The sequence below is a fragment of the Condylura cristata genome, unplaced genomic scaffold (assembly GCF_000260355.1).
Source record: "Condylura cristata isolate star-nosed mole 26May11 unplaced genomic scaffold, ConCri1.0 scaffold00017, whole genome shotgun sequence".
In the NCBI taxonomy this organism is placed as follows: Eukaryota; Metazoa; Chordata; class Mammalia; order Eulipotyphla; family Talpidae; genus Condylura; species Condylura cristata.
In genome coordinates this window covers 23,317,997-23,342,042 of record NW_004567118.1, presented here as the reverse complement: position 1 = coordinate 23,342,042, position 24,046 = coordinate 23,317,997, and the positions used below count along the sequence as shown (strand labels likewise).

Here is a 24,046-nt window from a genome sequence, read left to right as displayed (position 1 = left end):
CTAGAGGTGTGGGGGTGTGAGAGGATTCACCAGAGACAGAGTGGGGAGCACAGTAGGCAGATTGACTTAAACATATTGCTGAGGGGAGCAACAGGCAAGACTGGAAAGGTCTGCTGGGACATGTGGGATTGAACCAGGGATTGAACTCGAGCTGCAGTGGCTGGTGATAGCTTGATAGCGTGTGTATTCTCACCATGGACACAATTTCCCTTGACTGAAACCTAGCAGTGATCTTTGAGAAAATGGGGAGAACAGTAGAGGATGAAGACAGGCAAAACTGCCTTGGGGCTTTCAAAAGGAAAATATGTCTGATTCTGTTAACCACAGACTAGTGAACCTAATATTAACTCACAGCAGAACTTTAACATGGTTTATCAATATTTTATGAGCAGATGAAGTAAGTAGCCAGACAACAACCCACAGAGGTTCAAAGAACACAAGACAGGCCGTGCCAGTCTCATTTTCTCTTTTGAAATGAGCACACTATGAAACAGGTAGAGCAAGGAAATGCAGACAGAATGTGTCTTGATCTCTGCCACTGAAAAAATCCTTCATTGTGTCCTGTGGACACAACCCAAGGGGGAGTGGCTGAGAGCCGCGGAGTCCGGATTGGGCCTTATCTAATCAATATAGGTGTCAACAAGATTAAGACTTACAAAGAAAAAGGTTGCCATTGGACATGAGCTAGGAAGAGAACTAATATTTTGAATGTGGACTCATGAATCAAAACTGTCTCAGCAAACAGCAGTAATGTGATAAAATCAGAATTCAAATAAAATATAAATTCAACAAAATTCAAAGTTTAAAAATCCATACAAAATTTAAATCCTACAGTGTGACTCTTTGGGTATAGACTTAGTCCAGCCCCCAAGTGATATTGAAATAATGTACTCTTGAAACAGATGGTCAGGCTGAGAGAGAAAGTCTTGCCTTGGGCAGTACAGAAACCCATTTAAAGATAGTTTATCATTTTCCTGAAGGTTGGATCAATGTTTACGAATCGTCTTAGGGAGCACATCTGTCAAAGGATAAACAGTGAGGGGGTGAAAGGCCTGGGAACCTAAAGAAAAGTGAGAAATGCAATATGAAAACAAAAGTGCTTCCCCAGAGAATGTGCCTGAGAACAGCCCTCAAGTCTCCTAAGAACTGTCCTGGGAGGGAAACCAGCACAGGCAAGCCCAGGTGTGGTGCCCCCATGCCCAGAGGTCAGGCCACTAAGATCCACCCGGGGTCCTCGCCTTACTATCCAACAGCAGCATGAGCTGCTGTGCAAGGTAATGAGGCCCTGTCCCTGCACAGCTGCCCGGCCCAGTAAGACAGGGTGCAAAGACATCTGCAGACTCTGAGGAGAGTTTCACACTCAATTTCCAGGTACACAGTTCATCATGTAGCTTATTCCTTTACACAATACCCATAATCTAATGAGGAAGGCAGCATGAAGTAGCAGTTAAAAGTCCAAGTTTACCTCTCTCAGGTGTGTATCCAGCTCTGCCACTCACTCCCTCTGTCACCACAGTGACACTGAACAAGTTAGTTAACTACAAGGATCATAGTTTCCCCATCTTCAAAATGGGGCTGATGTGAACATCTACCCCATGGTCTGGAAGGGTTAAGGGAGTTCAGAGCCAGGAAACACTTAGAACAATGTCTGAGACACAGCAAATGCACAATACTTAGCAATTTATTGTGAACACCCCAGAATCATTTGGATTGCCCTGAAGACTGCTGATTCCTGATTCTGGGCAGTGTGGCATTCATCTGACAGACAGGAGAATGTCATTAGTTGATGGAAGGGTTAGATGCCTGAAAGTGACTAGAAAAAATAGACAACAGCATAATATGGATCAAAAGTCTGGGAGTGTCAGGGTGCAGCCACCACAGAGTTTGGCACTGGGGTGGATGCTGGGGTGGGCTCTGCAATGGGCACTGGGGTAGGCCCTGGGGTGGGCACTGGGGTAGGTGCTAGGGTGGGCACCAGCTGCTCAGGTTCCTCTCCCAGGTCCACAATCCGGATGGAGTTTTCCTTCTTGGAGAGCCAGAAGGCAGGGTAGACTGGCTCTGAAAACTTGCAGTCAAACTTGTGAACCAGAGTCATGGCATCAGGTGCCACACCATAGAAGGAGAGGCTCCCTCCCTGGAAGTCAAGGTAGATCCCCAGTCTCCGGAAAGGGCTGGCTTTCAGCGGGGTCTCCATGTCACTGTGCCAGGCAGTGAATTCCTTCCCATTCCAAGAGAGGCTCCAGGAGAAGTTGTTTCCAGAAATGCAACCATTGCGGTCCTCCCCTTTCCGGTCAATACCTTTGCAGGTCAGACCAACGTAGGTGCCTGCCCCAGAGATCTCTACCTCAAAATAGTACCTGTGCAGGTACAAGCTCTGTTGGGACAGCACCTGGCGCCAGTGCATGAACCTGCTGGGGAGGTCTGGGTAAGGATGTTCCCAAGGCGTGGTGTTTGTGACCTTGCGGTTGTCCTCCTGCAGACGGAGATACCTGTGTGCTGTCTCCGGATCAAAAGTGACATCACAAGCATCTGAGGAGATACAAGGCAGGGGGAGTGGGTCAGGAATCAGACAGAACGCTTCAACTCCAGCTTACTGTAGAGTATGAGAAAACATCCACCTCCCACTCCCCCTGGAAAATTGGTGGTGAACACCAGGAAACAGAACACAGTACTCTCCTTTCTTCCTTTCTGAAGTTTGTCTTGCTTCGTGCTTACTATATTGGGTACTGGACTGCATCTAGGAATAAAGTCTATTGATTCATTTATTCATTCAACAAATATATACCCAAAGCCAGTGTAGGCAAGTACTTATGGAAAAATAAGTACTCATACACATTTGATTACTCAGTCTTTTTTTTTTTAATACTTAGCATTGCAGGATGCAAACACCCTACCTCCCACAAAACATATCCTTTTCCCAGCACATCCATGCACACAGTTGCTCAAGTCATGTTCAAACTTATTTTGACATTTCTTTGTCCTCATCCTTGTCCCCCACTTCCCACCACACACACAGGCACCTCAAGTGCTGTGGATTATACTCATATCTCTGCAGCCTAGTGCTTCACTCCCCACCTAAGCCACTAGTCAAACGTCACCCTGACTAGTGCCACCTGCTCCTTGATGGCTATGCTGCTCTCTCTTCCCCCTTCCGTGCCCTCTCCCCAGGAGAGCCACCGTGCTTACTTCAAGGTATAAGTAACAAGGAAACAACATACCCAGAGTAAAGCCCTTGGGTGGTGCACATGCTCATGGGATGAAACAGCAACCCCTTCCCTCTGACTCCAGCCTTGTCCTCTCCCCTTGCTCTTGGTCACATTCCAGACACCTCACCTCAGCCCTCTACCCACTGTTTGCACAGACCATTCCCTCCCCACTGTGCTCACCATCCTACTCTGAGTCTGGATGGCTCCTAGGGTCCTTGCAGATTGCCCCTCCTCCCCCAGGGCTCATGTCCTCAGGCAGGTCCTCTCCTAGACTAGATGCCTCCCATCAGTTTCTCTCGAGTGCCCTGGTGTTTGAGACTTCATGGTATTCACAAGAGTATGTAAAAATCTATTTATGTTTGTCTGCTCCATGCTTGTCCTCCTTCTAAACAACAAACTCCACATTTCAAGTGGGACCTAACCTGGGGCTTTCGCTCAGAGATGCTCAGGATATACTTCCCAAATAAATTGGCATATTAAAAATTAGTTAAATGATCTTCATTTAACCTAGAATTCCCAAACTCCTTGATTCTGGTCAGAGAAATTTCACTTTTTCAGTTGTAAGGCAAAAGTATCTTTATTTTATCATAAATGTTTTTTTTTTTAATTGGGATAACATTAGGGTTCCCCACCCCCATCAACTATCACCACAGTTAAGTCAAAGAAACTCTTAGTAGTCAATGAAACCACATTTTTGGAAAAGGGATACAACATCCCAGGAAGTCAAAAGCAAAACTGAGTGTGAACTTATTACAAGCATTTAGCCAGTAACTCTGTTTTACTAAAAGTGGCCCCGATAATAGCAGCAATAGCACTTTTATCCACTCCCACGTCCTTTGATAATCCTCGGCATTCAGATGTTGGATAATAATGTTATTCTTGTCATCTAAAAGGATCTAAGACTCGTAAGAAGGTAGGTGATTATATGTCTTCAGACAAGGAAACCAGAATGGGTCTGAAATTCTGGAACATTCTGTTACTGCCAGAAAGTAGTAATTTAAGAATGTCAAGGGCAGAATATCCATGCTTAAAGGAAAAAGAGATCTGTTTAGAAGTAGTTCCCACTAGTCACACTGGCAGACTGAGTTCAGAGCCTTGATAACTTAACAAGCTGAGTCTATGAAAGGCTCAAGCCTATAACAAGAGTCAGAAAATGTTAATATCATGTATGAAACAAGATATTTGTAATGCCAAAGTAAAGAGACTATAATAGGATTTATTTAATTTTCTTTAAGTGCTTAGAGTAATAGGTGTTTAGTTTCTTGTATCAGTTTATAAAAACATAGCTGGGGCCCTCCCTGGTGGCGCAGCGGGTTAAAGCACTGCACTAAAAAGCTTAAGCCACTTCTGCATGAGTTCGATTCCTGCCTGCCCTGGAGGTGATCCACATGGCCCTGCAGACCTCTCCTGACCCGCCCGCTGCTCCCCTCAGCAGTGCACCTCGATCTGCCTGTTCTGTTCTGCTCCCCACTCTGTCTCTGGTGAAGCCTCTCACCCTCCGCATCTCTGGCCTGTACCCCAGTTCTATATGCATAAATAAATGTTTAAAAAAAAAACATAGCTATGAGTCTGTCAGGAAGCAGAAAGAATAAATAAAGGAAATGGTGGAAGTCAAGAGGTTCTGGGGAAAAACAGAGGTTATGTCCAACAAGAGATAGTCATCTGAACTTGAGGCTCCACATAATAACCGGAGAAAAGGGGGATCCAAGAGTTAAGTCAGCCAATGGTCACTTCCAGGAAGCAAGGTTCAAAATTATGTTCCAAAATGATGAATTAGCCAAATATTATAAAAAGGAGACTTGACTACGAAGATGCAAGCCTTTTTCTAGTAGAAAATGGAACTTTGTGAATCTGTTAGTCACAATGAAGTATTGATTAGAAATACTTTTTTTTTTTTTAATACTCTCAGACCAGGTCAATACCACATAATGACAGGACAGGGGTTAGGCAGTTCTGGTTAAGCGAGACTATGATAAGAATCATTTAGTAACCAGGCAGGATTTTAAAAAATGCCAACATCATTTTTGAAAGAGAGGAACTAACCCAGATTCGGGGAGACTCAGGAGATGTGGCAACTGGTTATCCAGGATCAAACTTTGGCTGGCCCAAAAAGGAACATTAGTGGAACACTAATGAACTTGAAAAAATTCTGTAGATCAGCTAGTAGCATTGTCCGTGGCCTAGCTTTATTGATTGTATGCTATACTTATGTAAAGTATTAATGTCTGGAGAAACTAGATGAACAGTATACAGGAGTCCTTTGTCTTTTCTTTGTTTCAAAATAAAAAGCTGTAATTTTTTAAAAATGTACCATTGTGGGATAGACCCAAGTTTGCAAGAAACGCGGCCCTGTGAGAGATGGCGTCCCTGCTTCAGCAAAGCATGTGTTGACCTCATTCACTGGGGAGTGGGGCTGCTTACCACTTACATTGCAGAAACTCTTGCCTGGTGATGGGGTCCGGTATGGAGGTCCGATACTTGCGCTCGATAAAGGCAGACACTTGAGTGCTGATGTTATATTCCTCTAAAAAACCAGAATTTTGAATGCACACCTGCCCACAAAGTAAGGAGAACCTAAGAGGTCGGACTTCCCAGCCCCTCTTCCCGGGCTTCCTGAGAGAAATGGGGCTGGCCTTCATCTTGTCTCAGAGAACTGTGCTCCAAGAAATGTATTTCTCTCCTGATATTCACTTGAAAGTATAAGCACCAGCAATGTTAGAAGCTTGTCACAGAAATGCCAGATAATTGCATGATGTGACTAACTCAACTTCTGTGGGTCTTAATTATCAAATGAATTCATCAAGATAAGTGTTTCCCCCTAACAGGGTTGTGACATTCGCCCTCATTTCGCCTTCCCCATCAATTTACTACAAGTCACATCTGTAGCCCACAGCCAGAAAGTTCCTCACCTTCCTTAGCAAACTCCTGGAGATTTTCTTTGTAGTTCTGCAGCAACTGGACCAAATGTGCAGTGGAATCCATGATGAGCTTGCGAATACCGGAGAGCTTATCCTTGAATCCTATGTAAACACTAGGGAAGGTGCTTTCCTCTGCGTTCTTAAACTTGCAGTATTCCTGCAAGTTTAGAAAAGCAAATATGGCAGAACTTGCCTTGGTTTCTGTACTTCTTAAACTGGGCTGCTCTCATCTTAAGGGCACTTCCTGCATCTATAAAATGGGTTGATAACACTTCACAACTGAAGTGTATGTTAACCATCCTGCTCAGAGTCTAACAACATAGAAATTTTTTTAACTAGGAAAGGAGTTTTAAAACAATCAGAAATTAGATAGGAAGCCCAACTGAGATGGGAAAAAGCACAAAATAATGTAGAAATAAACTCGTATTTTTTTTTTTAAATCAGAAATTAGGTCCTCCCTAGAGGCACAACAGGTTAAAGTGTAGCACTATGAAGCGATCTGCAGTCACTGCAGCAGTAGTTCAACCCCCGCCCTGGAGATGGTCCACATGGCGCGGCAGTCCTCTGCTGACCCACCCACTGCCCCCCTCAACAGTGTTCTTCGTCAATCTGCCTGTTCTGCTCCCTGCTCTGTCTCTGGTGAATCCTCTCACTGCCCTTGCACCTCTGGCCTGTACTACAGTTATGTACGCATAAATAAATAAATCTTTTTTTTAAATCAGAAATTGTTTTAAATGTTCCCATAAATAGCTCAGATGGGATCAAGAATAAAACTTATTTTATCCAACTGCCCAAGTGAAAACAACATTCTTGCTTCCTTCATTCCCTCAGTATTTTTTCCCTTCTTTTTTTTTGTTTATAATTTAAACTTAAGCACAATAAAGAATAAAGGAGCTGATATAGCATCAGATAGACCCACAAGTCCTCAAGCAGGAAAGCTGCTTTTTCCTTGTTCAATTTAATGCACCACTTTTTCTAGTTCTTATACTGTGCTTTAGTTTGGAAAGTATTTTCATATATAGACAGTCATTATTAAGTCACCTAATTTTCAGTATAATGTGGTGACCAGGGAGGACTGCTTTCAGATATAACATAAAATTCAAATACAGCCAAAGCATCAACAAGATGCTCATGTAGAGCTCATGTAGCCAAAAACTGAGTGATGAAAACAAGTGTACCAAAATAGTTGAGTAAATCAGTGAAAGAAAGAAAAGAAAAAGCCCAAACCAGGTCATTGATAGGGAGAAAGATAAACATTTTAACACAGTAGACTTATTACTGAGGCTGGTAAAATTAACAGTATTGCATCAGTGGGTGTATTTACAGGGTAGATTAGCCAATGCATGTTGTTACAACTGGTTAATAATTTGGGGAGGGGAGAGAGTTATGGCCAGCCAAAATAAGTAAGTTATACAACAATATGCTTTGTATATTTTAAAATGTTTATGTTAAAGTTATAAAAGGAGAAAAGAAAAACAAAGAAAATATTTATATACCCATTGGGAAAGAAAGCTTGAGGAAACTCATGGCATGGGAAATCAAATATTTATTTACATCTTTGATACTGGAAAGCATGTTTGTCTGTCTTTCTCTGCTTCTGTTTTCACTTATTAAAAGGTTAACTATGGTGGTCTTGGAGTCTTAGGAATATGGAAACTGTTTTCCTTCATATTTTGGGGGGAGATTTTTTTTTTTTTTACAATAAGCATTTATATTTTTTATAACTAGAAAGGAAAAAATTTTTTTAAAGATTTGTTTATTTGTTTATACAGAACTGGGGTACAGGCCAGAGTCTCAGGGGCAGCGAGAGGCTTCACCAGAGACAGAGTGGGGAGCAGAACAGGCAGATCTACGAAGTACACTGCTGAGGTGAGCAGCGGGTGGGTCAGGAGAGGTCTGCCACGCCATGTGGTCACCTCCAGGGCAGGCGGGGATTAAACTCATGCGGAAGTGACTTTAGCTTCTCAGTGCTGTGTTTTAACCCGCTGCGCCACCAGGGAGGGCCAAAAGGAACTTTTTAGTAATGTGATCAAGAAAAACATTGTTTGTACTCAGGAATATCAGTGCTGAAGGAGCATTAGAATGTATTTACTTTCACGTGATTGTCTGATAAATGAGAAATCTGAAACCTAGAGAGGTTAAGTGACTTGCTAAAAAATTACATAGCTATTTATTTAGGGACAGAAAACACACTCAAACCCAAGTTCCTTCCATGGAACCTACTTTAAGTCAAATAGATTCTATCTTGTCTCTAACATGTTGAAGTTCTGAGCAAATTTTTGAATATTTATCAGCAGCCACAAAGAACACCAACTCCCTGATTTCTCCTTCTCAATGACCAGGCAAGAACAGCAATTCCTTGTTCTCTATTTATCAACCATTAAGAAAGAAATAGTAGACCATCTGCTGATTGTTACAAAAGACCTCGCTGAAAACTTCTGTCTGAAAACTCTTTTTGTTAACTACTCCAAATCTTTCCAAACATATGACCTAAGCTCAGACCACACTTCCTGCTTGGTCCTTAAAAACTCCCCTATATAGGGCCTCCCTGGTGGTACAAGGGGTTAAGTCTCAGCACTATGAAACAAACTGCAGCCACTGCAGCACGAGTTTGAATTCAATCCCCAGCCAGGGCGTTGACCCACATGGCATAGAAGACCTCTCCTGCCTCACCTGCTGCTCCCCTCAGCGGTGTATTTCAGTCTATCCACCTATTCTGTTCCCCCACTCTGTCCCTAGTGAATCCTCTCACCTCCCACACCTCTGGCTCATACCCCAGCTTTTGTATGCATAATTTTTTTTTTAATCTCCCCTATGCCCTAAGCCCTGACCCTAGGGAAAACACCCTGGCAATGTCCCTGGGTTGTGGACCCAGGTCATGATCCTAATTCTAAAATAAATGCTTGCTTTTATCCTCTAAGAAAAAATAGAGGTAATATTGACTTAAAATACTGTATATATTTGAGGTATGAAACTTCACACTGGACAACTGCATATACTTCACCATGCCCACCACCAAAGTTTTCTGGATTTTATTACAATCAGTCAACACTTCCTTAAGATCATATGTTCTCTTATCTGTCTCTAAGGACATGTGGCTTAGTGGATAATACATAGTACACTATAATGAAAAGTCACATAACCTCTCAAAGGCCTTCCTCAACCAAAACAGCACAAACAGCCCCCTCTGAAGGTGAGAGATCCCTAGTCTTAACCCTGCCAGGCAAGCCTATGCCAAGTCTCTGTTAGCACAGTTTACAAAGTACATTGAGCTGGTGTTTGAAGTCCTCCACTGGCTTCTATGACTTAAAGAGGAAGAACAAATTTCTCTCACAACCAGACACTGAGCCAGCCTCACCCCCATCACTATACCCAGCACCCCTTCCCTAATCTTACAAAACTGCTTTGGTTCCCCAAATCAGTTATGTTTTCTCAAAACATCTCTGCCTTGCACATGCTGTTCCCTCCCCTAGAATATACTTCTCCTTTAACGTTACTCATCTTGCATGACCTGATTCCAGCCTCCCTGCTCTGCGAAGTCTTCCCTACCAATCCTGTACTCCCCTACTCTTCCAAATCAAGGCCTGCAGTCACCCATTTATCAAAAGCCTAAGAGAATGGGGGGGGGTGCTCTCTGGCATTAGTTGCATGGATGCCTCCACTTCCACAACGCACCCCCCCACACACACACACACACAAGCTGTACCTCCAGGAACAGGACAGTGTTGTTGATGGTAGTAATCCTTTCCAGCTCCTGCTTGCTCTTCTCCATCTCTGCACTCCTGTGCTCCAGGTGGGTCTTGATGCTGTTGGCCTGGCTCAGAGCAGCTTGCTCCTTCTCCTCTAGGAAGAGCAGCACATCCATCTGGGCCTTCTTCATGGTAGCAAAGAGTTCCCCAAACTGCTCCTCCACCACGGCCTTCACCTCTGACACCGACACCTGGCAGGAGGCAGAGGGCAGCAAAGAACCTACTAGGTATCCAACTTCATCAAAGGCCAACAGACAGAAATGTAAACCTGAGACATCTGCAAATTAAGAATCGATTGCTATTGTAAAAGAAAGCTTTTAATAGCATATGAACCCCAGGTTCCTGGGATTTACTCTCCAAGGTATAGACATTTCTTAGTGGGTCACTACCTTAGTCTCCTTGTCCATGTGATGAGAGAGTGAGCTCTAATCTCTAAGACCCCTTCCAACTCTGTCTGGGGCTGCTATTCAAGTTTCTGGAATGGATTTCCTACCAGGGCAATGCGCACACTCAGTATATTCAATATTGTATTTCTTATTTTTAAATTAATAATGTGGCTTCCTATACAGGTCAGTTGCATGTATTAGCTTCTTCAGCCTTTATTATGCCTGGAGAAACTGCCCCCTGGGTTCACCAGAGCAAAGGTGCATCTAAGCCTATGGTGTCTCTACCAGACAGGAATGTTCAGGGTGTGTGCAGATGAGCACTGTAGGATGAGCATGCCTATGCAGAATGGAATGGGAGGGCAAGAGGGCCAGTAACAGGGGCTGCTGATATCCAGCGCAAGGACCTCTGCCCTGCTAGGCCAGGGGCAGGAAAGCAGCCCACAAGAACGCCTGTCAGTCTTTGATGGCTGGCAGAGGGAAGAATGGTGGTGGGGGTGGGGAAAACAGGGGCACCTTTACTGGAGGGGATGCTGGAGGGATGATGTGTACATTTAGCATTTTTGATAGATTCTTGGAAACTGCAACTTTCAGTCAAACATGCAACAAAATCAATTTTACTAGGGGTAATTAATATAAACAAGAGCTAAGTTAGGACAGCAGTTTTCTTCCCACAAACATTACCAAATTTCTAAATAAAACCCTAAAACACTTCTAATACTCAAAATCACTTGTATCCATTCATTTTCCACACCTCTTTCCAATTCAGGGTGGTGAGTGACAGGAACCTAACCTGGAAGATCAGGACACAGAGAGGACATAACCCCAGACAAGACACCCCACAACTACAGGCTGCATTCACACACACACACACACACACACATTCTCTCTGCCTGGGACAACTGAGACACGCCAATGAGCTCTTGTGCACATCTGTGGGATGTGGAAGGAAACCAGAAACCCCACACAGACATGGCGAGAACATGCAGACTCACACACTCAGCACCCCCAGCAGCCCTGGCTGGTAATCCATGTTTCTCATCATTATTAAAACAACATTGAACAAAACATGAGATTTTTAAGGTTACTGGAGAACCTGCTGTAGAACCACCCCTTCATTCTTAATGCTGCCCCGCTGCCTCAACAGACTTCCTCAAAGTTGGTGCAGCTACTTGGAGCTGGAGATAAGCAAACAAGTCACAGGATTGAGGCAGAGGGCAGATGGGAGATTTTTGTTCCAAACTCCTTGAGCCCAAACTAAGAAGACCCTTTATGCAAACAGTGGTTGTAGTAAAGTGCCTAATATTGTGCTTTTGATTGCTAGGGCACCCACCTATTTGAAAGGACAGGCATTTTAATAAACATATTACCAGCTGTCTGACACAGCCATCAGCTAAACAGCTCGATGAGGAATTACACTGCCCCGGCCAGGTGATCTAGCAAATAGCTACTTGAAAGACCACCCTTCTTCCTTCCTTCACCCTTAAATCCTTCACTTATGTATCAGTTAGCCGAGAGGCAGAGCCCCAGGTCCAAGATCTCTCTCTTTCTCTCCCCTAGGCTCCCTCACTTGCTCACCCTTCCCTGCAGACTCAGCCTCCAGAAGTCCAGACGTCATTAGTCATAGGGGCCGCTGGGCTCTCCTGCCCACTCCCAATCACCACCAGAAAGCACAGGAACCACCGCCAGGGTGGTAAGGAAGGAGTGGAATCATTTTCTCCCTGTGATGATGACATGTGGGTTTGTTGTGGAAGCAACACCATCAGAGTGAGAAGCATGAGTTTAAATACAAACCTCAGGGTCCAAAGCCCACTCCTGCACTGAGACCCTCCTGAGAAAGGAAACCAGAGGGGGGCTCACATGATGGGGATGGATTCAGTCTTCTCCCACATGTAACCTCTCATCCTAAGCCTTCCCATGGAGAAACACTTCTTCCTTACATGTAAATGTGCCAAGTATATGTTACTCATTGCCCAGGTGGTGACACAAATACAGTGCTTCCTGCATCCAATTCAGGGTAGAGAAATGCGGGGCATTCTTCAACTAGCTGGTTTGCAACAATGAGGTAGAAGTTGAAACCACTTAAGCCAAAAGGTGTCCCAGGGTAAGTTGAATTAAGAGCAGAGCTTCATTGGCTCTTGAGACATAAGCCCTCTTTGGGCAGGAGGGGGCTTTGGGGAGGCAGAGTAGACAATTAAAAGAGAAAACCACCCATTGTTCTCTGCCCTCAGCTACAAACAATTCTTGGAGGGAGAGGCAGGCTTTTGATCCTAGAATGAAACATTTGCTTTCCTCCTTTTGTTCAGGGATCTAGGTCAGTAGTCCTTTCTTATTATCAGTTTACAGTAAATACACAAAAGAAGCTGATTCTAAAATTCCCACGGGAGAGTTAACACAACGCAGTGTAGTAAGGTGCATTCTCATAGATGCTGTATGTGCATCCTGTTAGCAAAGGCAGGCTCTGAGTCAGCTTCCTGGGTTCAACTCCTACCTGGCTAAGAACACAGCATCTTCGACAGGTTATTTAGATTCAATACACATTAGGTTCCTCATCTGTCAGCTAGGAATAATAACAGCACCTCGTCAGCTTATTGTGAAGGCCTGCTATATGCTATGAAGATCCTTCAGCATTAAGATTAATATTGTCGGGCCCTTCATATGCACAAGGGGTTAAAGCGCAGCACTGTGAAGCTATCCACAGCCACTGCAGCAGGAGTTGGACCCCTGGCCAGGGAGTGGCCCACAGGGCACAGCAGACCTCTCCTGTACCCCTGCTGCTCCCCTCAGCAGTGTATTTCAGTGGATCTGCCTGTTCTGCTCCCGACTCTGTCTCTGGGGAATCCTCTCACTCCCACAACTCTGGCCCGTACCCCAGTTCTTGTATGTAAAATCTTCAAAAAAAAAAAAAATTAACATTGTCAACAGTATACTCATTTGAGCTTTATGAAACTCAACATGCAGAGGTGTTTTAGCTAGCTCTGGATCATATCTGTTCTGTATTTGCTTTGAATTTCATGCTTGTGCTGCCCACGCCACCTCATGGTCCATTCTCTCTGCCTGCCAGGATATAGGGTAGTGAGACTCACATGCTGAATGACCTTCTATGATGCAAAAAATCAAGATTATATATAATTCCTGAAATTTTAGCTAAACACCAGCTTCCAGCCCCACATGCAGCCTTTGCATATGATTTGCAAAAATCATGTACAAATTTTAAAATAATAATGTTACTACTATTGGACTAGTCTCGCTTTTACTCTAAATTATTTTTTTAAAAAATGCTTGTCAGTTTTGAACTGTAAGCTAACTTCATAACAAATTCCGACAGGTGAGGCCATCCCATGGTATAGCTAGCCAGCTGCATCCCATTTGTTGAGAAACTCCGAAGAGCTGATGGACACAGGGCCCTGTCATGTTCCACAACCCAGATGCACCCAGCTGAGCCCACAGCAGTGGCAGGTATGCTGAACCCTAGCAGGAACCCAGATGCACCCAGCAAACACCCAGATATGTTGAAGCCTAACAGGGGACCCAGACAAGCCTTACCAAAACAGATTTGTGGTTGGCTTGGAGCCTAGTGATGGCGTTTTCATTCAGAGTGAGTTTCCGCTCCAGCTCTGACTGTGTGCGCCGAAGTTCAGCCTAAGAGGAAAGGACAATGTTAAGTGGGAAAGAACCCAATGCTCACAGAAAGTCCCCGAGAGCAGCAGTACTACCCACCCCTCCACCCTTCTTCCATGAACCTCAGAAGTCTGCCCAGGTTGCCCCCAAATAAAGGCACAAAGGGTCAGTCATAAACCAGCACTGCCGGGGGCTGAATCAATACAATTGGCTAAAATGCAGAGCATAGGCCTTGGACTGCACAGGTCAGTCTGTTAAGCATTGATATGAATTGTCTCATAGCATTCTAACCACACCCATCGTGGGGACATATCAGTGTCTCCATTTATAGGTGATAAAATGGAAGGTCACACCGTTCATTACTGGTTAGAGTCCAGGTCATCTGATTCCAGAAGAGCCAAACAAGGAGCACAGGTTTGGAGCCAGTGGTGGGGATCCCATCAGAAAATCTACTAAGTTCTGCAGATTTCCATTACTTCATCTACCTGAAAGTGCCTCATTCACAGGTTTATTGTGAGGCTTGAATGAGATCATGTGTGTTAACAAGAACGTTTGCTTAGTAGTTGGTACATTGTAAGAACTCAGCGGCAAGGATGCACTGTCATCAGTCATCATGACTGCTTCCTAGCAAATGTTCTTATTCACTCCTGGTGCTAGAGAGGGAACCCTCCAGCCCAGGCTAGTGCCTATTGGAAAACCCCAAATGTACTTTCCCAACCCCCCCCTACCCTGCGCCCCCTCCCCACCCCACCGCTTAGCTTCTTTCTAACTCTTGGGATGCCCTGAGCACTTTCTGCCAAGTAGGGAGTCAGTGAATAAAACCTAAGTCTTTTCAGACTCCAAAGCCTCTATCACTTCCCTGCTTCTTCAAGAAGGAAGGAGGAGGAAGAGAGGAAGGGAGGGAAGGAAAGAGGGGTAAGGGAGGCTGGGGGTGTGGAGGAGGAAGGGAGGTAGGAAGGAAAGCTTTCACTGCTTTTAATAGCTTATGTCTTCATCTTAAGCTATGAGTCATTATGCCTGAATAGAACTCAAAGGGCATGAATGAAGGATCTCTCCTTTCTACTCCTGAAGTCTCGGGTAGTTTCAGAGTCCCCAGAGTGACAGAATCTAGGCAGGCAGGGGACTTGCTTCACCAGGACACTGAAGAAAGCAGTTCACTCAGGTTCTGCCTTGCAGCTGAGGGGGCCCTAGTGCCCTTCCATCCGTGAGACTTGAGACCTGATGCCCAGGAGTGAGGGAGGAAAGTGGGAGAGGAGGGGGGAGATGGCCTGGTCTATTTGGAGGCGGCTATGGAATCTTGAACTATATGATACAGTGACTTGTTCCAGGGCAGTGGGGGACACGTGACCACAGAGTGACATGTGTCACTCTGGGGACTCTGAAACTACCCGAGACTTCAGCAGCAGAAAGGAGAGATCCTTCATTCACGTGGTGAAAGCACAACAGGACACACCTAGCAACAGACATGGTATGACACTGTGTTGATACAGTCATCCCCAGAATAAGCCAAAGCCACGGGGAGATACCCAGAGAGCATCCAGTAAGGGTACTCTCTCCATGGTCTGCAGATTTCCATAAAAGGAGGAAAGGACTCCATAGTACCTAATGGGGACCTCTCTGAGTCACCTCAAAAAAAGGCACTCCCAATTACCTCAAAAGGTGGGGCCATTTTGGGAGACCAGCACCTCCAGTTATTCCTGTTGCTAGAAAATGATGGGCTGCCTCAGACGCTGGCTTCAGGGCTTCCCAGAGCAGCAGTCACACACACATCACAGGCCGGCGCAGGCTCTGCACAAAAGCAGGTCTGTGTCCCATGAGTGTGGATGGCCCTACACTGAAGTGCACAAAGTTCTGCCTACTTCAGCAAAGAGATGACAAATGTGCCAGAGGCTCATATCTGGGATCTGATGACTTGCCACTTGCTGGCTGTATGACCTCTGACAAGTCATTTAATGTCTCCTCTGGTGCAAGACCACTCCGACATGTTCACAGATTGTTCTTACTTCTATCTACAGGGTAGAGCTGGCACCCAGAGCTCGGTGGCCAGGGACCAGGTTAGAGATACAAATAGGAACAGGAGAGGGAGTGAGAAAAGAAGATTCCAGATGATGGTGCCTCCTTTGTATTTCTGCCGTGCCTCGTGAACCGTTCTGAAGCACTTGCATTTGGCAGCATCAGTCTACCTGGACCTTGAGTTTCCTCAGCCAACTGATCTGAACCTACTAGTCAAGTAAGTCCAGGCCAGTCAATAAGACAGCTCCCTGCTTTTAAAACACTTACAGCCTATGGGATGTTTAAGAAAAATATAAGTGACATTGTTACAAGTTACATAATATTGAGTCCAAGACATTCCTCAGAATTTCCAGGAGAAATTCTTTTCATGGGTGGCTTTGAGTCATCTGCCTTTTGGCTTCAGCAAACAGGCTGTGACCATTGCTGTATAACTGCTCCCAAGAGAAGCACCAATACTTAAAGCCCTCAGAAACTTAACTCCTGCTCTATTGGTGACTGAGTTCAGCATGCAGGACTGTACTTTCTGGAATCAATGCTGAGGTTGTAGTAGTAGTCTTTCACTAGTGGACATCGAGATCTAAACAGGCCAACTCAGGCCTCTCCTCCTCCAAGAACCCTGCCCGACCTCATTGCCAGTGTCAGCTCCCTCTCTGGAATGTGTGACATTTGGTTACCCTGCCCTTTGACACCCCACAGAGCCATGAGCGTGCATTGGCTTCCTGATTAGAATGCACACGCCCCAAAGACAGACATCATCACCTCACACTTACTGCACAGGAAGCACTCAATAATGTTGGATAAGCCTGAGGAAGAACAGGAAAGAACCAATGGTGCTTACCTTGTCAGTCAGGACAATAGGAAAGCTGTCACAGAAGTGCTAATACACACACACACACACACACACACACAGTCTCATTTCCACCAGAGCAAACCTGCGGTTCAGAGGTGAGAGGAATTAGCAGCCAGCAGAGAAGGCCAGATGCTCTTGAAAATGAGTGGGTTCTCAAGACTCTGACCTGGGGGAAAGGGAAGCACTGGGAACCCTATTAGAAAGAGCTGGTCCCCATTTGAATGCCCAGAAGGAAAGAACTAATCAAAAAATACCCACCTTCTCAAAATCCAAACAGTTTTTGAGAGCTTCCAAAGATGCTCAGTTAGCAACTGAAAAATAAGTTGCTCTGGGGACCCATACAAGATCTTGGCTGCTTTGTGTCCACATAGCTGACCCTGCCATTTGCAGTTTCCTGTACACAGTCTGCCTGCCTGAGTAATTAGTCCTTATCACAATCCAAAGTGACCTTCAGCAAGAAACTCCAGCAGGTTCAGGCTGGCTAAAGGGAATGCTGGGCTTCTAAAGTCTTCATTATGTGTAATAATAGTTTCAAAACAATTCTAAAGTGGCTGCAACCACCGCAAGGTATGGTGTATTCTAGACTGGTTTCTTGGGCTCCTTGCAAGAAATCTTCAGCTCCTGAGATATGGAGGAGCTTCTAGAAGGTGACTGCATTTACAGGTTAAATGCATGCTGAGTAAAAAAAAAAGAGAGAGAGAGAGAGAGACAGCATGGGAAGGACAAGAACTCTTAGGCAGACCAGAAAGCAGAAGTTGTGGGGGGGGGGGGCCATCCCCAAGTATCTGGGATATGATTGCTTTTCAGCACCCAAAACTGCCCTCGAGCCCCTAGCCCAGCTGCCTTGGTCCTTCTACACCTTACAGGGTTCTCTTGTAAAATGTCTGATTTGGGGGCTCTGCTCTTGTTTTAATCAACTCTTTCAGCTCAGAATCACAATTCCCTTGAATCTCTGTAAGTTCCAGTTAACATTATTATTTATAATTCACATTGTGTCTATTCTGGAAGAGACATAGAACATTTCTGACAGGAAGCAGAAGGAAGTATAGATTTAACTCTAAGGGAAAAGAGGTGGGGTCCCAGGACAGGGGAGTGAAGGTCCTTCCTAGTAGTATCTATTGCAGTATTTGGTGGCGATTGCTTTTCACTATGTACATGTACAGCTTTTCCAGTTAAATAGGTAAGTTCAGATATCTACCCAAAGGAGAAACCAGTACATTTGCCTAAATATCTACAGTATACATGTGGCCAATTTTTGGTAAAAAACAAAAATGTTCGGTTATAATACGGTGATGTTGGGGTCCCTTGCTTGTGTTCCCCCAGTAAGTGGGTTTTCTGCAAGCTTCCATTTCTCACTCTGTATTGAGTCAGCTACACAAACACAGACAAATGTGGTAGGGATTTAAAAAAGAGCTGCCACATCATACAGGCATTTAAGGACCACATGAGAAAATCCATGGAAATCTCTCAGCATCTGGCAATGCTCAAAAAAAACCCAAACTTGTTTTTCTTGATTATGTGGTACCTTTTCCTTTAATGTATCTATCTGTTGATACCAGATAGAACCACTGACTGGTTATAAAAACAAGAAAATGGGTGATAGTGTACTGACACTGGAAACAGTTGGCAATGAGTTCCAGGATAAAAACGGTAATTCATTGGCATCTGGAATACAGAACTTTCTGTTTCCAGACCTGGTCTAGTAACACTGGATAACAGAGGGCGCGGAGGAGGGACCCTACACATTCACTGCCCTTTTCCGAAACGTCCTTCCTCTGCTGCACAGGCAGCTGTGTGCTGGCGGCCAGGTGCTGTGCCAGCAGGAGCAGCCACGAGGAGGGACATAAGACACATGGACAAGTCTGCTGCACTGCCCTACTGAGAAAAAAGTACGGGCAAAATGAAGCCCTTGAGGTTGCTAAATCCACTCCCAAGAACTTCTCTAGGTTCTCAACTTCAGGGCAAAGAAAAGCTAGTTGTCCTAGAAACCGTTTCCTTATCTGATGGGAATAAAGTTACAGGTTATAAGCAAGGTGTTTCTTGGTCTCTGCTGAAGAGTGCTATCTGATGAATAACTTAAATTTTCCCCAACGTCAGCCATCCTTGTATGGGGAGGTAAGTTTCAAATTCAGTGTGGTCTGAACACTTTTCAGATGCTGGGGTTTCACACCAGTATCTCCTGAGCGTTGCTTTCTACAGGTCCTTCATTAGTGGTAAGGGGGAAAAAAATTCAGAGGGAAGGTTTGATTCCTGTCTCTTGAATTTCTGTCAAAGCTTACATTTTATGGATTGCCGGTAGATATGTGACACACAGATCCAGCCCAGGAAACGCCACTGCCATAAGCCCCCCAATTCCTGTACCCCACTCCAGACACACACCAATCACCAAAAACTGTGTGAGAAACAGCAGGAAGTGAGCGAGCATGAGAGACAGACACAGGTAGAGGTAGGACAGGGACAGGAGGGTTGAGATGGGAACACAACGACCTACTTCAGTTTCCAAAGCCAAGAGCAACAGATATTAACACAGGACAGACAGCCAGCAGTCAGTAAAAGCTAACGTCCTTTTTAAGTGAACAGGAGGTCGCAGCAGTGACCTGGCCTCCCCTAGGCATACCTTCTCTCCACCGCCCCTTCCCCAATGCATCCCAGCACTTGCCTCCTTGTCTCTGCGGGCGGCATCTAGGGAGACCAAGGTGTGGCCCTTGTGCTCGCCCTGGCCACACTCCTGGCAGATGCACTGCTGGTCAGAGCCGCAGAAGGCCACCAGCGGGCTGTGGTGGGTCGGGCAGGTACGCAGGTCTCGATCCTTCACCGGCTTGGTCAGCTGGTGGCTGTGCAGTTTGACGTTCTCCTGGTGCGGCCGCAGGTGCTCCTCACAGTAGTTCACCATGCAAATCAGGCAGGACTTCACCGCCTTCACCCTGTTGTCCCCGAGACAGAAGTCACACGGGATCTCCTCCTCTCCCTCACCACCAGGACCCCCCTGCTCTGCAGAGTCACTGCCCAGTTGCCCGCTCTCCCCCTGAGGGTTCCCTAGGGAGCCCATGTTCTCCTCTGCTGGGCTGGCTGAGTCAGAAGCTGGGTTGAGAGTGGCCAGAGGGTGTGTGCTGACACCGGGCAGCGGCCCTGGCACCATCAGCTCCAGCTCAGCCATCTGGAAGACTGCTGCCTGAACTGTCCTTCCTCTGCTCTCTGGCCCAGGATCTGTGCAGCTGAAGCCCAACAACTGAACCACGCCTAGATGACTGCAGCTGCCGTAAGATCTTAACTGTTTCCTCACTCCCAGAGGCAGCTCAGTTAGTCACTGCTCTGCTCAGGACTGGGACGGCAGCCAACTGCCGTGACAAGGCAGCTAGATTACTCAGACTCAGGACGGTGTACCCAGGATTTCTCCCCGCAGACTCAGGCCCCTCATCAGGTCCACCCCCGAAACTTGTATTCTTACATGAGTCACTCATCCCCCCCATAGGCTCTGCTGCAGGTCACGTGTGTCTGTGGCTGCTCTGGAAAGGGCAGGAGACATCTGAGCTTTGTGTAAAAAGTCTGTGTTGCTTAGTGTAACTAATTTTGTTTTTCCCTTTTCTGAAAAGATCTAAAAGCTAAGGACTTCAGTGGTAGGGCAACCACTCACTTTCCAATTTATTGAACTGGACTTGAGGCAGTTAAGACAGGACACGTTTCTGACCCTACCTTTTCCAATTTACCTTCTAGCACATTCCTGGAGACAGGGCTCAGGTAGGACTTCAGTTTAGATCAGGAGGGTCAGAAAAGAATGTGTCTACCACTTAGAGCTACTAGGCTACACATCCTGCCCTCTGCTTCCTAATAAAGGGTGTGTACTGAGAAACAGCCCCTTTGCCCACTTAACAAGGCGCTCCTACACAAGGCACGCCTAGCTCCTGAGGCCGCCATTCACTATACCACTGACAGGTTTGTTTCAACAATTCTGGAGGCTAGAAGCCCAAGATCAAGGTGTCTATAGGGCTGGTGCTTTCTGAGGTCTCTGTCCTTGGCTTGAAGATGACTGTCTTCCCCCAAATCTCCGCAAGTCCATACCTGTGTGTTACCTCCTTGCTTATAAGGACGAGTCATATTGGATTAGGGTCCACCCTAATGACCTCATTTTAACTTGATCATCTTTGTAAAGACCCGATTTCCAAATATTCTGAAGTACTCTGAGTAAGGATTTCAAGATACAAATCATGGACAGGGAGACAATTGGGTCCATAACACAAGCCAGGGGATGAAACAAGAAGTGTCCAGGGCCTAGTCACTGCCACTGGGTGGGAAGACACACTGTCTGAGACTTTGCCAGATGGATACCAAAGAATCCAGGTGTCTGGATTCCAGCTTCTGTACTCCCGAATTTCTACAGTTTTTCAGTGGTATTTCTTCAGGTACACTCAAAATGAGTTTAGAAAACTAATGGAACAGAGGGAGGAGAGGTAGGGGCCCAGGCTCCCCTAACTCCTGAGTTCAGGGACTGGGTGATTCCAAGGCCAGGAGCTCCCAATGGTGAGCTCCCTGGGGTGAGTTTTGCAGGATTTAGACTAAACCAAATAAATCTAAGGACTTTTCTTGTCACTGACCAGGACATTTCCAAAATCAAGAAATTCAGAGTTAGAGGGCTGCTTTAAAGACTAAAAATCTATCTCACATGCAGCCCTGTTTTTTTTTTTGATCTTGCATAAGATATGAATATCAAGATTGCCTACAAGCAGCCCTTTTCAGCAACAGAAAATTGCTAAGTGGCCCGTCTCAAGAGGTGTCCTTGTTTTCCATTTCCTGTTTTAGGTTCCCAGCCAGGAGAGAAAGGAGCTGGTTTCTGCCAGCCCAGACTATCTTCCGCATATCTTCCTTTAGCAGAGAGAGTTGGTTTTCTTTTCATTCCTTTTCCCTAATGAGGAATGACATGATGCTGGAAGCTGAACCAGTCTACCCACCTGCCTGGAGCCTTGATCTTTCTGGACAGGAGGAGGGAAAGTGGTTGCCTTGCCTGACCTGCTCCAAGCCTTAAAGGGCACTGGGCTAGCCTGCGTTTCTGTTGGTTTCTCACTTCTCTCTTTCCTCATCACCTTGTTCCTTCCCTCTTTCTTCTCTTGGGAGTTGTTTCCCTACCTGTTCCTTCTCAACAGCTGACCCTTCAGGGAAGCTTTCTGGGCATGTTCAGTTTTCCTATGCTTCATGCTAGCCCAGAGCTCGCATCCCACAGAGGCCTGAAAAACAAGAGCTCTGGATTTCCATTGCAGCATGATCCGGGAATATCACACATCTTTAAGTCTAAGTTTCCTCATCCATGAAGGAAAGGCCTCCCCAAACTGTCCAGAAAAGTCCTTCCCTAACATTGGCACTTGGCACATGGATTATTTCACAACAAACTTTACTGCTTCCTACCTAAAAGAATAAAAATTGATGCTACTACATTGAATTAGACCTTTTATCAGAAATCGATTAAATACTATCTATATGGCAGGGCAAACACCCAAGTAGAGAGTATCTGGCCTTTGTCATATGAGTCACCTTCTCCTCCTTCTGTATCTCTCCTGGAAGCCCAGGCCTCTACTGCATTCTTTACTTCAGAGTGTACACCTTCATTTTATCCCACTTACTTTAGAGTCTACATCCATGCTGACTCCCCCTTTGTATGTTACTAAATTTCTTCTTTTTTCCTACTAACCTGTTATTCTCGCTAATGATATTAATTTGATTGCTCCACCAGCCTGAGAAGAACCCAGAGGAGTAGGAGTAAATTTCCCCTCTGCCCCTACTTCCATAAAATGTGTGTGTTGACCTAAGTCAGAGCTAGTAAACAGAGCTCTGCTTTTGCTCCCTGGGGAACTATATTGGGTTGAAGTTCACACCTGAGCTTATTGGGTAAAGGTGCCATGATCAAGTGGCAATACCTCACCAGATCACAGGCCGGGAGAGCAGTGACTCTGTGGAGCCACCTCTAGTCTTTGGGACCACAGAAACTGTCACAACTTTTAAATCCACTCCACTGCCAAGCCTTCAAGCAGAGCCCACTAGGGGCACTGCTACACCTAAGTGCTGACCCTACTTCCAGGGACTATAACACATCTCACAGCACAAATCCCCTGGCACAACTCTTCAGCACCAAAGGGTTGGGGTACTTAAACTTGAATTCCCTACTGAACTAAAGGCTCCACAATCACTACCACCCCTTTCCTCCAATTGCACCCTGGGAAACCCTAATATTCTCAGACCCTTCTCAGACAGTTTCATCTGGTTCCTTGCCAATACTGAAACTGGGGCTTTCCCAAAGATACCATTTCTCCCACTGACTGAAAGAACTGCGGCTGTTCTCTCTCTCATTCCCTCATACCCATATTGGGTAGAAGTCATCCTCCCCAGCCCTGCATTGCATTATACAGGCAGCCACCACCCCCAAGCCTCTTATCCAGCCTGCTTCCCTGATGCTCACATAGCCAAAATACCTTCTCCAGCTGCCTTCTACTGGCCTACAGGCATGCCTCTCTGAGGCCAAAGGCCCCAGATCGCAGCCCCAATTCACCCCAGCTTTCATCCTTCTCGGAATCTCCACCTAGAGGTCCATCACTAAGGACCTTTTCCTCAGCTATCCAGGCCATACCTGGATTTTTTATTAATGTGATAAAATAGACATACAATATGCCATCTTCCCCACTTTTAAGTGTATAACTGAGTGACACTAAGTGTATTCATATTGTTGTCCAACCATCACCACCCTCCACCCCCAGAACTTTTCATTTTCCCACACTGAAACTATCCCATTAAACACTAATTCCCTGCCCCTCCCAATCCACTGTCAGTGCCTAGCTACCACCATTCCACCTTTTGCCTCTATGCATTTAACAATTCCAAGTAACTCATCTGAGTGGAATCATGTAGTTCTTGTCTTTTTGTGAATGTTTTAGCTATAGCCACTCTCCAACTAGGGAAGTACATGAGAGTCATATCCTCCCTAAGCACAGAAGGTCTAGTCCTGAGTTGTTACTAGGTTCTTTTTTGTTTACCAGTGACATGTGGCCATGGGAACTCTTGCCTACCTCTTTCCAAACCACCCAGGCTTCCAGGACCAAAATTAGCAGCAGACCACCCAGGAACCCATGGGGGAGGTTCAGTGCCTCAGAAATGGAGGATTAGGTTGGAAATTTGGAATTTGACTATACTTTCCAGGTATTCTGAATAAATTCCAGACTCAAAGGCATGATATATTTTTTAAAGATTTATTTATTTATTCATACAGAACTGGGGTACAGGCCAGAGATGCAGAGGGTGAGAGGATTCACCAGGGACAGAGTGG

The 24,046-nt window shown here is 45.5% G+C and overlaps 1 protein-coding gene across 4 annotated transcripts in view; it reads right to left on the bottom strand.

The window, feature by feature from the left end:
* Window positions 1–1,663: 1,663 nt before the first annotated feature.
* The window catches only part of TRIM16 (tripartite motif containing 16), a 39,518-nt gene continuing 17,135 nt past the window's right edge, over window positions 1,664–24,046 (bottom strand). For 2 of the 4 annotated variants that reach the window (XM_012726164.1, XM_012726162.1), the window contains 6 exons: window positions 19,400–19,664; window positions 13,803–13,898; window positions 9,831–10,064; window positions 6,116–6,281; window positions 5,635–5,730; window positions 1,664–2,529 (listed from right to left, as the gene is read on the bottom strand). In XM_012726164.1, the coding sequence (XP_012581618.1) occupies window positions 1,862–2,529; window positions 5,635–5,730; window positions 6,116–6,281; window positions 9,831–10,064; window positions 13,803–13,898; window positions 19,400–19,664 (1,525 nt within the window). In that variant the 3' untranslated portion in view covers window positions 1,664–1,861. The other 2 variants (XM_012726163.1, XM_012726161.1) reach the window with 2 other exon arrangements.